The sequence below is a fragment of the Diadema setosum genome, chromosome 17, assembly GCF_964275005.1.
Source record: "Diadema setosum chromosome 17, eeDiaSeto1, whole genome shotgun sequence".
NCBI lineage: Eukaryota > Metazoa > Echinodermata > Echinoidea > Diadematoida > Diadematidae > Diadema > Diadema setosum.
This window is the reverse complement of record NC_092701.1, coordinates 1935533-1948963: the sequence shown is the minus strand read 5'-3', so window position 1 is coordinate 1948963 and position 13431 is coordinate 1935533. Positions and strand designations below refer to the sequence as shown.

At 38.4% G+C, this 13431-nt stretch overlaps 1 protein-coding gene across 1 annotated transcript in view; it reads left to right on the top strand.

Annotated features, from left to right (window-relative positions):
• The window catches only part of LOC140240758 (transforming growth factor beta receptor type 3-like), a 66271-nt gene extending 54594 nt beyond the window's left edge, over positions 1-11677 (top strand). The window contains exons 9-12 of the mRNA XM_072320529.1: positions 1440-1599; positions 4935-4982; positions 5736-5837; positions 9882-11677. Of these exons, the coding sequence (XP_072176630.1) occupies positions 1440-1599; positions 4935-4982; positions 5736-5837; positions 9882-10111 (540 nt within the window). The 3' untranslated portion in view covers positions 10112-11677. The remainder of the gene's footprint in view (positions 1-1439; positions 1600-4934; positions 4983-5735; positions 5838-9881) is intronic.
• Positions 11678-13431: the final 1754 nt, after the last annotated feature.

The following is a 13431-nucleotide window of genomic DNA, read 5'->3' as shown; positions in this document are numbered from 1 at the left end:
TCCGTCCCTTTTTGTTTTTGTCGATATCTCAAGAACCGTGTGGTGGTTTTACATCAAACTTGGTATGAGGGTATATCCTGGGGGGATAATACTTTTTTGGATTTTAGGGTCACAGGGTCAAAGGTCAAAGGTCACAGGTTATTTTGTGAAAAAAAAGGTTGAAATTTCTTGTTTTTCTCCATATCTCGCAAATTGTTCAAGGTATCTTCATGGAACTTAGTATATATGCATGTACTGAAGGGCAGTGATTATCTAGGGAAGTTGGGGGTCATGGATCAAAGGTCAGGGGATCAAAGGTCAAGGTCAACTCCTCAAAATATCACTACTTTCCTTATATTTATGCAATGCCTGAAGGATTTTTTTTTTTTTAACTTGATGTATGCATGTATTACCAATATATATTCTGTGGGAAGTTTCTTGCCAAAAGGTCAAAGGTCAAGTGAAAGTGCTAAATTGCACTTTTTCCTCCATATCTCGAAAGTAACTCAAGGTATCATCACGAAACTTACATATTTATGCATGTTCTACCTAACGGTGATTCTCTTTGGAAATGTGAGGTCAAAGGTCAAAGGCCAGGTTTAGATAATACTATTTTACCATTTGATACTGAAATCATACTTTTTCTCAATACCTTGAAAATTACTCAATGCATAAACTTATAAAAGGGTCAAAAGTCAAGTAAAAATCATCAGTTCCCCAAATACCTGCACTCTGATGTTTTAGTCATTCATCCAATTAAACGTAGTTCTAGGAAAGTGAACATGGAGCACATTTGTGGCAAACCTGTCATTTTAATATTTTGCCAATTGTGTGAAACTGTCATCACACACTGTCAAGACATTGTACTATAGACCTATTAGGAGAACCATGCATTATGGCGGAGGCATACCAGTCGCCGTAGTGACATTTCTATTTTTTTTCTTCTTCTTCTCTTTGTTTTCTCTCCCCCCCCCCCTTCTCTCAACATAGTCTCATCTCTCTTCGACTTACCTTTCCTCGTGAGATTATTCATCCTCTCTCCATTGATTCCGCATTCCATAGTCCACATTGTTCGCCGACTTCGTTCTTCTCTTGGTTTCATAAATCTTCACTTGTCTCTCCTATCTCCATGATTTTCCAACCTTCAACTTTTCCCTCTTCCTCTTCCCTTCCATTTCACCTTTCTCCTCCTAACGATGTCCAAACATATTATTTGATTCTCACTCTATTCTTCCTTACCACTCTCTCTGTTCCTTTCTCTACCGTCTCCACTAGTGCTGTTCCCCACTCTTCACTTTTTGCCCTCCTTACAGCCCCCATATGTCGCTTCCCTCTTCAATTCTTCTCTTTCTATTCTCTTCTTCTGCCAAACAACGGTCTGGTTAAGGACTACATACACATGGTGTCACCCCAAATCTTTCTCCCTCAATACACAGCATTGTTTTATTCTTTCTAAATAGTGTTCATACTTGGAAGATCAGCAGCAAGCTTGTTCAGGGAACCCTGGAGTCAGAGTGGGCCAGCCTCCTACAACAGGACCAAGTAAGACAGTAGAAGTGGGCCCTCTACAGGACAGTACAGTCTCAGTCCCTGCAGCTAACCAAGATATTGACAATGCAGGTAAAGTATTACATGGAGACCAGTGAAAACTATGTAAAGGGGAAGTGACAGAGTTGAAGATTGTACCATTAGCAATTTAGCAAGATGGCAGTCAACAGTATGGGTGGATATCAGATTTACAATAGGTAAACGTTATTATACCACATAATGTCATGTTGCCATACTTATGTTAGCCATTCTTTTCAACACTTCTGTGTCTGAATCACTTGTGATGGAATGACATGATTTCAGGTAGAAGTCAGCGAGCTTTAATTTTGCAAAACAATACATCATGTCATTCTCTGACCCAACCTTCATATTATGGTCTTTGTCTAGTCTGTGTAGTGGAAACACTCATGGGCGTCTCTTTTCTGTCATCACTGGTGTCGACAATTTGATGTACCCTCTATAACTTTCCACAGCTTTGCAGCTATGGCCACCAAACTCACACCCAAATTAAACCTTAAGATGCTGGTTAAGTGTGAATGTAGGTGAAGTCCAGCAAAGTCAAAGGTCAAAAGGTCAATGAACTTTCCCTGATAAGCACTATACTCACAATGTTATGGTGTACCCTCAATAACTTTTCAAAGGTTTGAGCTATGACCACATTCACATTTCTGGTACATCTCCTAAAGATGTTGGTTAAGTTTGAACATTTGATGAAGTCCGACAAGGTCAAAGGTCAAAATGTCAATTAACTTTCCCTGATCAGCTCTATCCATTGTGGTGTGCTCTCAATAGCTCTCCATGGCTTTTGAGTTATGACCAAACAACTCACACTACAGGTACATCACCTAAAGATGCTGGTTAAGTTCGAATATTGGTGAAGTCTTTAATACAAGATCAAATGCCAAAAGGTCAAAGAACTTTAATTGAAAAACACTAATCACAAATTGCAATATGCAAGTGAGACATCCCTTGGTGATTACCTCATTAGCTTTTTGGATATATTATGGCATTCTTTTTCATCTGTCAAAATTTCAACTTGCAAACTGACTAATGGAAAGAAAAATGCATAATGTAATGTTTAGCAATAGCTCCATTTTCATCGAAATGATTTGGCAATGATCTATGTGGACTTATGCTGTTTTGCCAAATTATCTATGTATCAAATTATCCAGTTTGCAACTTATGTATCAAAGTAACACATCCCAGTCTTGCTGCCCCCCCCCCCCCCCCCCATGGAAAAAAGCAGTAACTGACATTTTTATGAATGTTTACTTTTTTGCAAAAATGAATAGTTTATCAAATGGTCTTCAATGTTAATAGGTCAGTTTTGCAGAAAAAAAAAAATGAAAGTGACCAAAAATTCAATTTTTCAGTTTTGCAAAAAGCAGTAACTGCATCCAGTTGATTCAACTTTGCAAGTTTCCCCACGGAAGAAAGCAGTAACTAACAAAACCCACGGAAGAATGCAGTAACTAACAATTTAGTCTAATCATTCAGACTCTGTATATTCCTTCCTGTATATTTTTTCCCTAATACCGTTTATTTTTTTCTACAATTTTTTTAAAAACAATATAAACAGCAGTTTCTTCCATAATTTAGGGGAGTAGATATAAAAAGATTGTTTCACCAGTAACTTGACTCTGCCCGCAGGGAATCATATGACAAGTTGTAGAAAAAGTTTCTTTCCGGAGACTAGCAAACCTGGCAGACTCAGCGCGCCCAGAGTGCAGAATACGCGTGCAGCTAGCTGCATGCGCATAAATTCTGCAGCATACAGTACTAGCTACTAGTCTAGCTAACACGTACACTGCATCACATCACAGTCATCACTTGCACAGTACATGTTTGCAGGTCTGGTACAGTCTGAGCTAGTGATCATGCCAGTGCTAACCATGCAGTCAAACAGTTTCTGCGATCCGGGCATGCCTGCAAATCTATCATGAATTGCAGAGGAAAAGTCATGGTAGCCATGGCTTTGGCCAGAACCAGAAAATCTAGGTGAGCTGAAAATATATTGAAGGGAGATGAGCACTAACGGTAGTCTAGCGTTAGATGTAGGCCCTAAAGTTAGGTCTACCGCGTACACTACCAGATCTAACGTTACAGAGTAGGCTAGTGTTAACTGTATTTATAGACAAAATGTCAGTATTTTCTAGGCCTAATCTAACGTTAGATCTAGGTCTAGCACTAACATTGGGCATAGATCTGTAGTCTAGCTTAAGTGTAACGTCAGAGTTCGACTAGGATCTAAGACGAAGAGACTTGATACTTTATTGTCTAACGTTAGTCCAGGGTCATGTGTTATGGGCCAGGCCGGGAACTTCAAAGTTCAACTTCAGTTACCTTATTGTTACACAGAATGCCATTCAATCAACAAGACCTAGTCTAGGTCTAACGTTAGGTCCTAGATCTGATCTAGACTAACCAGAAAGTAGAAGAACTTTATAAGCTGGTGGTGGTAACAATTCTCCTCCTATGGTCATGTGAAATGTGCAGTTACTGCTTTTTTCCATGGGGAAAACAGCAGACTCCTGGCCGTCTGCAGTTACTGCTTTTTTCCGTGGGGAAACTACCCAGAATCAAGGGTGAGTCACCGCAGTAACTACATTTTCCTAAATAACATTTAAAAAATAACGGAAACATAATTTTTTCCTAGGTATTGTTAGACAACTAGGTATGGTGCATAATCATACCACAAAATTATTTTTGAATGTTTCTGTGTTTTTAAAGAATATGCAAAAAACACAAAATCGCATTTATCTCAGCTCAGCAGCTATGCAGTTACTGCTTTCTTCCGTTGGGGGGGGGGGGGGGCAGCTTGCCCTATAAGCATTGTGATGTGGTGAGCCATGTGATCCAGCAAAATCAATTGTCACAACGTCTGGCATAAGAGAGCAGACCATTTAAAACCTGACTTTTAAAAAAAAATTGGGAAGTTGAAGCAAGGTAGAATATATTTGTGTTTGGTTCACCCATTAAAGTCAGTAGTCTGATCAATTGCTTCTCAACCTGTAGGAGGCAAAATCGGCAAGAAAAAATGTTTAGTTGTTGACCTCTGCACTCATCTTTCTCATACGCTCCTTAACCAGCCAGCTTCAATGTAGTATAGGGTACCAGGCCAAAGAAGTACAAAAAAAAAAAAAAAAAAACACCCAGCGGTACAGTGTCCAAAAAGCAAAAAGTTGGTGTTTCTTTTCTTTTTTTTTTTTTTTAGGGGGATTTATTTAACAATGGAAATGCCTTTATTCATAGATTGGAGCAGATAGTATAAATGGTAACAGCAAACTTGAATGCACATAAAAAGACATATGCACATCTCCATAATATTGACCTGATAGGTTACATTGTACTGGTAGCAAAAAAGCAGTCCATTTATGAAGTAAGATTGTGATTGTGCTTATTTTCAGTAGCGATAGAAGACCCTGACTGTGACAGAGGGGACTATGCTCGGACAGGTGAGTGTTATCAAGAGAAAAAAAAAGAAAGCAAACTTTGACATCCCAATGTTGGCCTTGTACACTCTGAAATGCAACCATATTTTGGAAAAAAAAGGCTTATCTCTGCTTTACTATTATATCTAAAAATCAGAGGAAATTGACCTTGAAGCTTTGGTATTTTCCTTGACTGTAGGAGTCATGAAAATATTACTTAGCAGTCAGGTTTCTTCTCAAATGTTCTTTATACTTCCATCTTCTTGTATCCCCGGCATGTATGCCGGAGGATACTTTGGATACACCGCCGCCACGTCACATTCTTGTGTGCACTCTAGCAGCTACAAACCTTGACGGATTTATTTGAAATTTTGTATGGAGGTTCATATTAGTGATATCTCCACACCTATAACTTTGGGTGATGCTGCCCCCAGTGTTCCATCTTTTAAAGGGTAAAATGCCATATTTTTGTGAATAGTTTGTGTGTGCTCTAGATGTCACAATGATGAACGGATTTTGTTCAAATTTGGTGTGGAGATTTATCATGATGTAATCTACAAGCCTATAGATTTTGGATATGCTGCCCCAAGTGTCAGAGGTCACACTGTTGGTAGATGGTTTGTGTGCCCTCTCTAGTGCCGGGGGATACAATCCCATTTCGCGGCAATGGAAATTTCTAGTTATCCAAAATGTTTCTTGACTCAAGTTTTTGAAATTTATTTTTAGTATTTTTGATTTACTTGATATTACATTTACAAGTATTGCTTCCCCCACCAGTCTCAGGTCTTGGAGCAGGATCTGCTGCTGCCATTGCCTTTGCAGCTTTCACTATGGGAGTCCTCCTGACAGCTTGTCTCTGGTTCATTCACACTCATACAGGTAGGTAGACATAAGGTACACATGGAATGCTTTGTAAACATCAGTATGAATTAAAATTTTCATGGCTCTCTCGGGCTTTAATTCGAATCGGCCATTAACCCTAACTAGGCCGGGCTATTCAGGTAGATGATAGAGCCGGGGGGGGGCCTCCCAGGCCCCCCCTCCAGATCTCGGCCGTCGACCGCGCGATCGCGACGAAAATTGGCACACGCATTGCCTATGATGTAATCTAAAGTACCATGAAGTTAATTTTTTCAAAAATTATCATTTACACTAAATTATGCTAATTTATGCATAATGATGCATGAAATCAGACAATTTGGTATAAATCACTAAATAAAGCTCAAAACAGGCACATTTTTTGTGTAAATATTCTTTTTAGTGTCCTTAGCAAATGTAAGAGAAGAAAATTGCGCAATCAGAAAAAATTTCCTAAGTATTTTATTGTTTTTTGAATTTCTTATGTATTTCTTTGTTTTTTCGACTTTATGTTTTTCATTGTTTTTTCGATGAAATTTGTCCGTGACATTGTTCCGAACAAGAAAATGCGTTATTAATAGATTTTAATCCATAAAACCCCAAAATAATCATGCTTTTATGAAATTTGCCTGTAAACACAGTTTGCATTGAAATTGTACACAAATTCACTTTTTTGAGCAATTTTTGGTCTGACATGCACGTGCATATTTATGCGCAACTTCGGAACCGCACACCCGGGCATCGCAAATTTGGTGTCAAAAGATGCGGGAGACTCGAAAGAAAAAAGTCATGAAACGTCGCGGCGATAGCTTCTCGCGATAGCGATACATCGCGCGAAACGTCGAGGGGGGGGCCTCAGAGGCCCCCCCCCGGCCTAGTTAGGGTTAAAAGCTCAGAGATTATTACTGTGGGTCCAGGAGAATTCCATTCCCCTCCCCCCAAAAGTATATGGATATAGTAAAGAAATTCAGATGATAATGTATTTTTAAGTATGACATTCTGAAAACCAGATTTTTTTTTTTTCAAATACATTGTTCAGAATGCTACAAAGAATGTTAACAACAAAAATGAGGATTCTGGGAACTTTATTTTGTGATTTAGAGCAAGATGTATGATTTTATGCATAAGCATAATTGATTAATACAATGAAAATTTCAATTTCTTGTTTTATACATGTAGTATGGTAGGTTACGCTACAGGTAACGTATGTGCCAATTTTCATGGTGTTTGCGCGATCGACAGCGGAGATCTCGGGGGTTGATTCAACCCTCTCCCGGCCACAAAACAGCCCAAAAAGCCCGGCCTTGTTAGGGTTAAAATCTGATCTGAAGTTGAAATTGATTGTTCGGAATAAAAAAAACATAAAACAGTAGAAAACATAAGAAATAAAGACAATAATTAACAAATACAGGGATACCCGAGTTTTATATGTATAACTAAATATGGTCTTATACAATCAGTTTTCTTACAAATGAATATCAAACAACTTCCTTTCACATATTTCACAATTAAGGGATCACTAGACAACCGTACTGGCACAAATTAAACAAAAGAATAAAAAATCCATAGGAAGTAGCATATTTGCATAGTTTATTAGCCTTTTAATTAGAATGTCTGGTATTTTTTTTTTGTGTAAAATTAACTATGACCCTGTTTACAGTGCGAGGCTCGGCCTTGGCCGAGCCGTGGCTGAGCCCTCCTTCCAGACCCTCTGCCCGTACTATTTCGCTATTTACGATATTAACCCCCTCACCGTCGAAAACTAGTATAGTTTAAGGTGGCATTGTCCTGCCAAGGATTTTTCCTTCGGCAAAGGCCTTTGCCCGAATGGCGACTTCGTCGCCACGGAATCCAGTTGGCAAAGGGTCTGAAAACCAGGCTATACCAAATTGCGACTGGATCGAGCAAATTTCACCAAACTTTGTCCGAGGATGATGTATGATGGGACAATTACTTGATTAGTTTTTTAGTGAAATCGGACAGAGGTCAAAGGTCAAAGATCAATGTCAAATCCTTAAATTTATCTGTTTATGTGATCACTCAAAACTGGATGAAGCAGCTTTCACCAAACTTGGTCCAAGGATGATGTATGATGGGGCAATTAGTTGAGTAGATTTTAGTGACATTGGTATGAGGTCAAAGGTCAAAAGGTCAAGGTCAAATGCTAAAAATGTTATTTCCCCTATATTCAATTTCAATTTCAATTTATTTTCATATTTCTCACATATATCACAATAAAGTATATACATATGAAAATTATACAAAACATAATTTAGATGAGACTTCATCGGAATGTACAAAAGTTTGATTTGGTACAAACACAAGGTCTGTATACATGCAGATTGAACTGTGGTCGTGATGCGAAAAATATGATGGGGCCTGCGTTTTTACGCATTAGCTTGTACAGCCGCAGGTCCCGTGATAAATCATATTAGGGGAAGTTTAAAATGCAGATGTTTTTTAAGACCAACTATAACTGGGGGAACCGATTAAGACAAAACAAACAAAAAATCCAATTGAATAAGTGTCACTAAATAAAATACAGAAAGGTCACACGTTGTAGCAATATAACCTACTACAAGTAAGGACATTGGTAGAACAACAACTGGGATTGCAGAGATTCAAGGGGTGTGAAGTATGGAAAATGGCGTAACAATATGGCATAGATAAGTAGAAGGTGGAATAATGATGAGATTTATCGTTAATGTAAATGATACCGTGTACTAGGGCAATAAAGCTCGGGAGTAACATTCCAGCATGGGTCCTAAAACCAAGCAGGCCGTGTGACCATGGTAACCGACAGCTGCCACACGCGAGAATTTCGATAATTGAGTGGAACAATAGGTGCATGAAGAGCGCAACAGGCAGACTGATCAAAAATAGTGTTCATGGTTAGGATCCTGCCGGACTACTAATAAGGGATAGACAAGGGGTAAAATACAGAGCAACTGGGACTATACACTATGCATGCCATACAGTGTAGCTGCTAAGAAGATATTGCTTCAATTTTTGTTTGAATGAGGTTACAGTGGTACAACTTATAAGTTCCGTAGGGAGTTCATTCCAATACTTGGGCCCAGTGAACATAATGGTTTTTTTCGCGAAAATTGTTCGGGTATGTGGAAGGTGATATGCGTAACATTGACGAGTTGGATAAGTTGACGAGTTGGACGAGTTGGATATATCTATGCAATGCCCAAATTTATTTTCTTGAAACTTAGAGTAAACATGTACTCCTGCGTAAAGATTCTCCAGAGAGAGTTTCATGTCAAAAGGTCAAAGGTCAAAGGTTAGGTGAAAATGTTACATTTTCACTTTTCTCGATAATGGTTCAATGTTCATGGAACTTGGTACATATGCATGTACTGACTGGCAGGGATTATCTAGGGCATTTAGGGGTCATGGGTCAATAGTCAGGGGTCAAAGGTCAAGGTCAACTCCTCAAAATTTTACTATTTCCCTCATATACTAGTATATGCAATGCTTGCATTATTAGTTTTAAAACTTAATATATACATGTATTACCTATTGGAGATTCTCTGGGAAATTTCCTGCCAGAAGGTCAAAGGTTAGGGGTCAAAGGCCAGTTTAAATAAAAAAAAATATATATATATTTTGTACTGTAATTACACTCTATCTTCATACCTTGAAAATTACTCAATGCATAAACTTATAAAAGGGTTGGTCAGAAGTCAAGTAAAAATCCTCAATTCCCCAATATATGTGTACCTGCACTCTTAGACAATTATAGCAAACCCAGTTCAAGGAAAGTGAAAATTCAAGATATTTCTGACAAACCTGTCATTTCATTATTTTGCTAGTTATGTGAAACTGTCATCACACATTGTGAAGACATTGTACTATACAACTATTGGGAGAATCATGCATTATGGCGGAGGCATCAGTCGCCATAGCGACATTTCTAGTTTTAGTATATTTCAGAGTTGGCAATTCATAAAGACTTTGGTGATCTAAATGTTGGAACAGTATAAAATAACAGTACTGTATGTCTTCTATGTTAGCACTGTATAATAATTTTTTTCTAACATTTCCCATTGAACTCAGGACCAAAAAGTGAGATTCCAGGCTCCCCACGCACACTGAGCACTCCCAGTTCCCCTATGGTCAATGGACATATTCCCAATGGTCACCTGCCCAATGGAGTGGCTATGATGCCTCGCAGACCACCTGACCCTGCAGCCAATGGTTTACACATGCATCTTGCAAATGGCATGAATCCTAACCAAATACCAGCAAGAGGACTGATGAATGCACCCATTGGAGAATCTGTCTGAGAAGAAGTTCTTTTCAAGTCCTTTCATCACAAGCGCAAACTGTGCACAGGACTGGTTATATTTGTCTTCGTGCCGCAAAGTAGGACGGATTTATGTCCTTCCAAAGCCATTCTGCAATCAATTTTTGATTGATTTATTGGCTTTAATTATACAAATCCATCGTTAGCATTTGTGTTTTATCATTATTTGTAAGACTAACTTCATCATTGCCGTCTTGAGATTTTTTCCTCCACATTTTTATCAGCCCCATGGCTCTTACTTGTGTAGATTTGGCCAAGAAGAGATGAGCAGTGTTGGCCACAACAAGTGTTATAAGTGATTTCAAAGGACGAGAGAAAGTCACAGACATTGGTGTAGAGGAGGCCCTCACACTGTCAGCCTAGACCAATCTTTTTAGGATGACATTGATGGAAGGGACGCCCTCACACTGTCAACCTTGACAAGTTCTCTGAGGATGACAATGATGGAGAGGACGCCTCACACTGTTGGCCTTTCCCAATGTTCTTAGGATGACATTGATAGAGGGAGAGGGCGCCCTCACACTGTCAACCTTTACTAATCTTCTTAGGATGACATTAATGGAAAGGACACTCTTTAACATTGTCAGCCTTGACTAATTTTATGATGACGTTGATGGCAAATATCTTAGGATGATTAATGACATTGTAATGAGTATCACTTTGTTTCAGCATTCAGAAATGAATGAGAAACTACACTGTAGGAGCATGAAACACCTCGTACTGCATACATAATTGTAGTAACTGTGACATAGAAAGACTGGTGACATCTGAGGTGTGAATGGGATGGTGTGTGGTTGTGGTAAACAGTTTCCAGCAATACCACATTGATGTGAGCAAAGGTTGCATTTGACATCAAGGCTTCACCACTCTCCTGGTGTTAGTACTTAAAACAGATTTGAATGAAAGATGTGATATCCAAATGTGACTACTGAAAAGCTAATGGACTGTTACGCTAAAGGCTCACTCGCACAAGAGCTGCTCAACGCAAGGAAATATGTTGTATGTATCACAGAAACTTTACACTCATTTGTACTACGCATTCTAAGTCCAACAATATTTACTGAAAGATGCACAATTGAGACGAAGTGCTTTGATATTAACTGAATACATGAGTGGTACTGTTGATGTTCTATCTTGTGTGTTATCACTATGAGGAATTGTGTGAAGTGTTTGTAAATAGCCAGTTAACTTCATTTCTTATCATGTCATTTCAGTGTTTGTATATATGTCTCTCTGTCTATGTAAGTATGAAACAGTAACTATTTATCCATGCAGGTATTTATTCTGATTGTGTGAATTAATGTACTTCAGTGGGAGTTTACCAAATCTGTACAATTTCTTTGACTTTTTTTTTTAGTAACCGATTCAAAAGGGTATTTGATAGAGTATTTGGTACTCTTGGGAACCAACTAAAAAATAACCATTTTGGTGAATCCTCACTATCATTATTATTATCATCGTTGTTCTTATTTTGTAGTGCCGCAACCTCTATTTCCCAAAATGGGTGAAAATAATTCTTACCGCTTTATGAAAAAAAATAAAATTATATTACTGATACAAATACGAATAAAGAAGATGACTTCTGATGCAGAGAGAGGAAAAAACTTTTCATTTAATTTGTTTATAGATATTTATTTTTTCTTTAAAAAAAAACAAACAAACAAGGTAACGCTGATGCCTTGCAGCTGCTGTGGTGGTGGTACTAGTGTATCTAGGTTGTGCATGCATTTGTACAAGTGTAGCTTGGGACCAGTACTACTGCATTGCTGCATTACCAGTCCACAAATAAAAATCAGTCATCATGGGCTGAGTTTGTGGATTATTTTGATTTCTTTCTGAATTATTGTGCAAAATAAAAAAAAAATGCTTTGAAAAGAATTATAAAAAATCATTATCATTGTAATTACTGTGGACATGTAAATCATAACAGGGATGAATTGGCATTGGGATTGTTATTGCCAATTGCCAACATTTGGCCACCATCAAGGCATTGAGATACTTCCTGTACACCTGAGGAACACAAGCAAAGATGACTTATTTTTGTTATCAACAACAAATTTTCCATTACATGTATTTTATTGCCATATGCCTCTCTATGATTGAGAGGTAAAGCAAACTGATCATACTCATAACAGATGGTGACAAACCTACTCCTTAATAGAGCTCAGATTAGTAGTCGTTGTAACAAAGTGTTTTTTCTGTTCTCTTTGGTTATAAGAAGAATTATGAAAAATTATGTAGAATTTCCTCTAAAGGGGGTTTCACACCGGGCTTAGTGTACAGTTGCGTATAGTTGCGTAGCATCTACGCCGAAATTACCTGTGTACCCATGAAAAATAATAATGATGCTACGCGTAGGAGTGGCGTAGTCTCGGCGTAGTCCAGGCGTAGAGTTACGTATGTTTGCGTAGGAAGCACGTATCCGCGTAGCGTATTTTGCATATAGCGGGCGTACAGTTGCGTACATATACGTAGATCGGGCGTACAGACCGCGTAGAGTTGCTTGCAGTTGCGTAAAGTTGCGTACCGCCGATTTATTAACAAATTAATGAAACTACTGAGCTACTTCAGCACATTTAGCCTTCTGCTTTTTAGTTCACTCTTGCCTGCTGTTCGAACACGTAGCAAAATATTAAGGGGGAGGTTAAATCCTTTGCTACTATTTTTAATTCCTCAGCATTTTGGACGCCCTACAGATTGGCATCGCAGAATGCGAACGTTTTCAAGAACGGAAAAAGAGAAGAAACGAGATGTTGCAACAATGAGAAGGAGAGTGTGGGTCAAACCTTGGATCCGGCGTTGACAATTACATCGGCAATATGAACAACTGATGAAAGAACTGCATGCCGAAGATTTTTCTTCATTAAAATGATCAATTTTATGCGGATGGCGCCACAAGTATTCAATTAACTCCTGACACTAATTGCACTGAGAATTACAAAACAAAATGCCAACTTCTGGAATCTTTGGAACCTGAAACCTGCCGTAACTTTAAGGTTTCTGGCCACTGACAATAACTACAAGACCCTACAATATGTATCTCGATTTGCTTATAAACATGTTGTCATCAAAAAACCTGCAAAGACTTGAAATTTGTTTTATAACTTCAAAGGTTTCTTCTCGATTAAAAGGGATGGCTAGTAACTGATCAGTGGGAATCAGTGGGAATGCTGGGGGATGATTGTTCAAAATATAATCCTTGTGGGATTCATTCAAGAGTACATTATATATCTATTGTTGTGTGAAAAGTATTTGCTTCAGAATGGTCTCATATTCAAGTAACGTGCAGTTTAATATTTC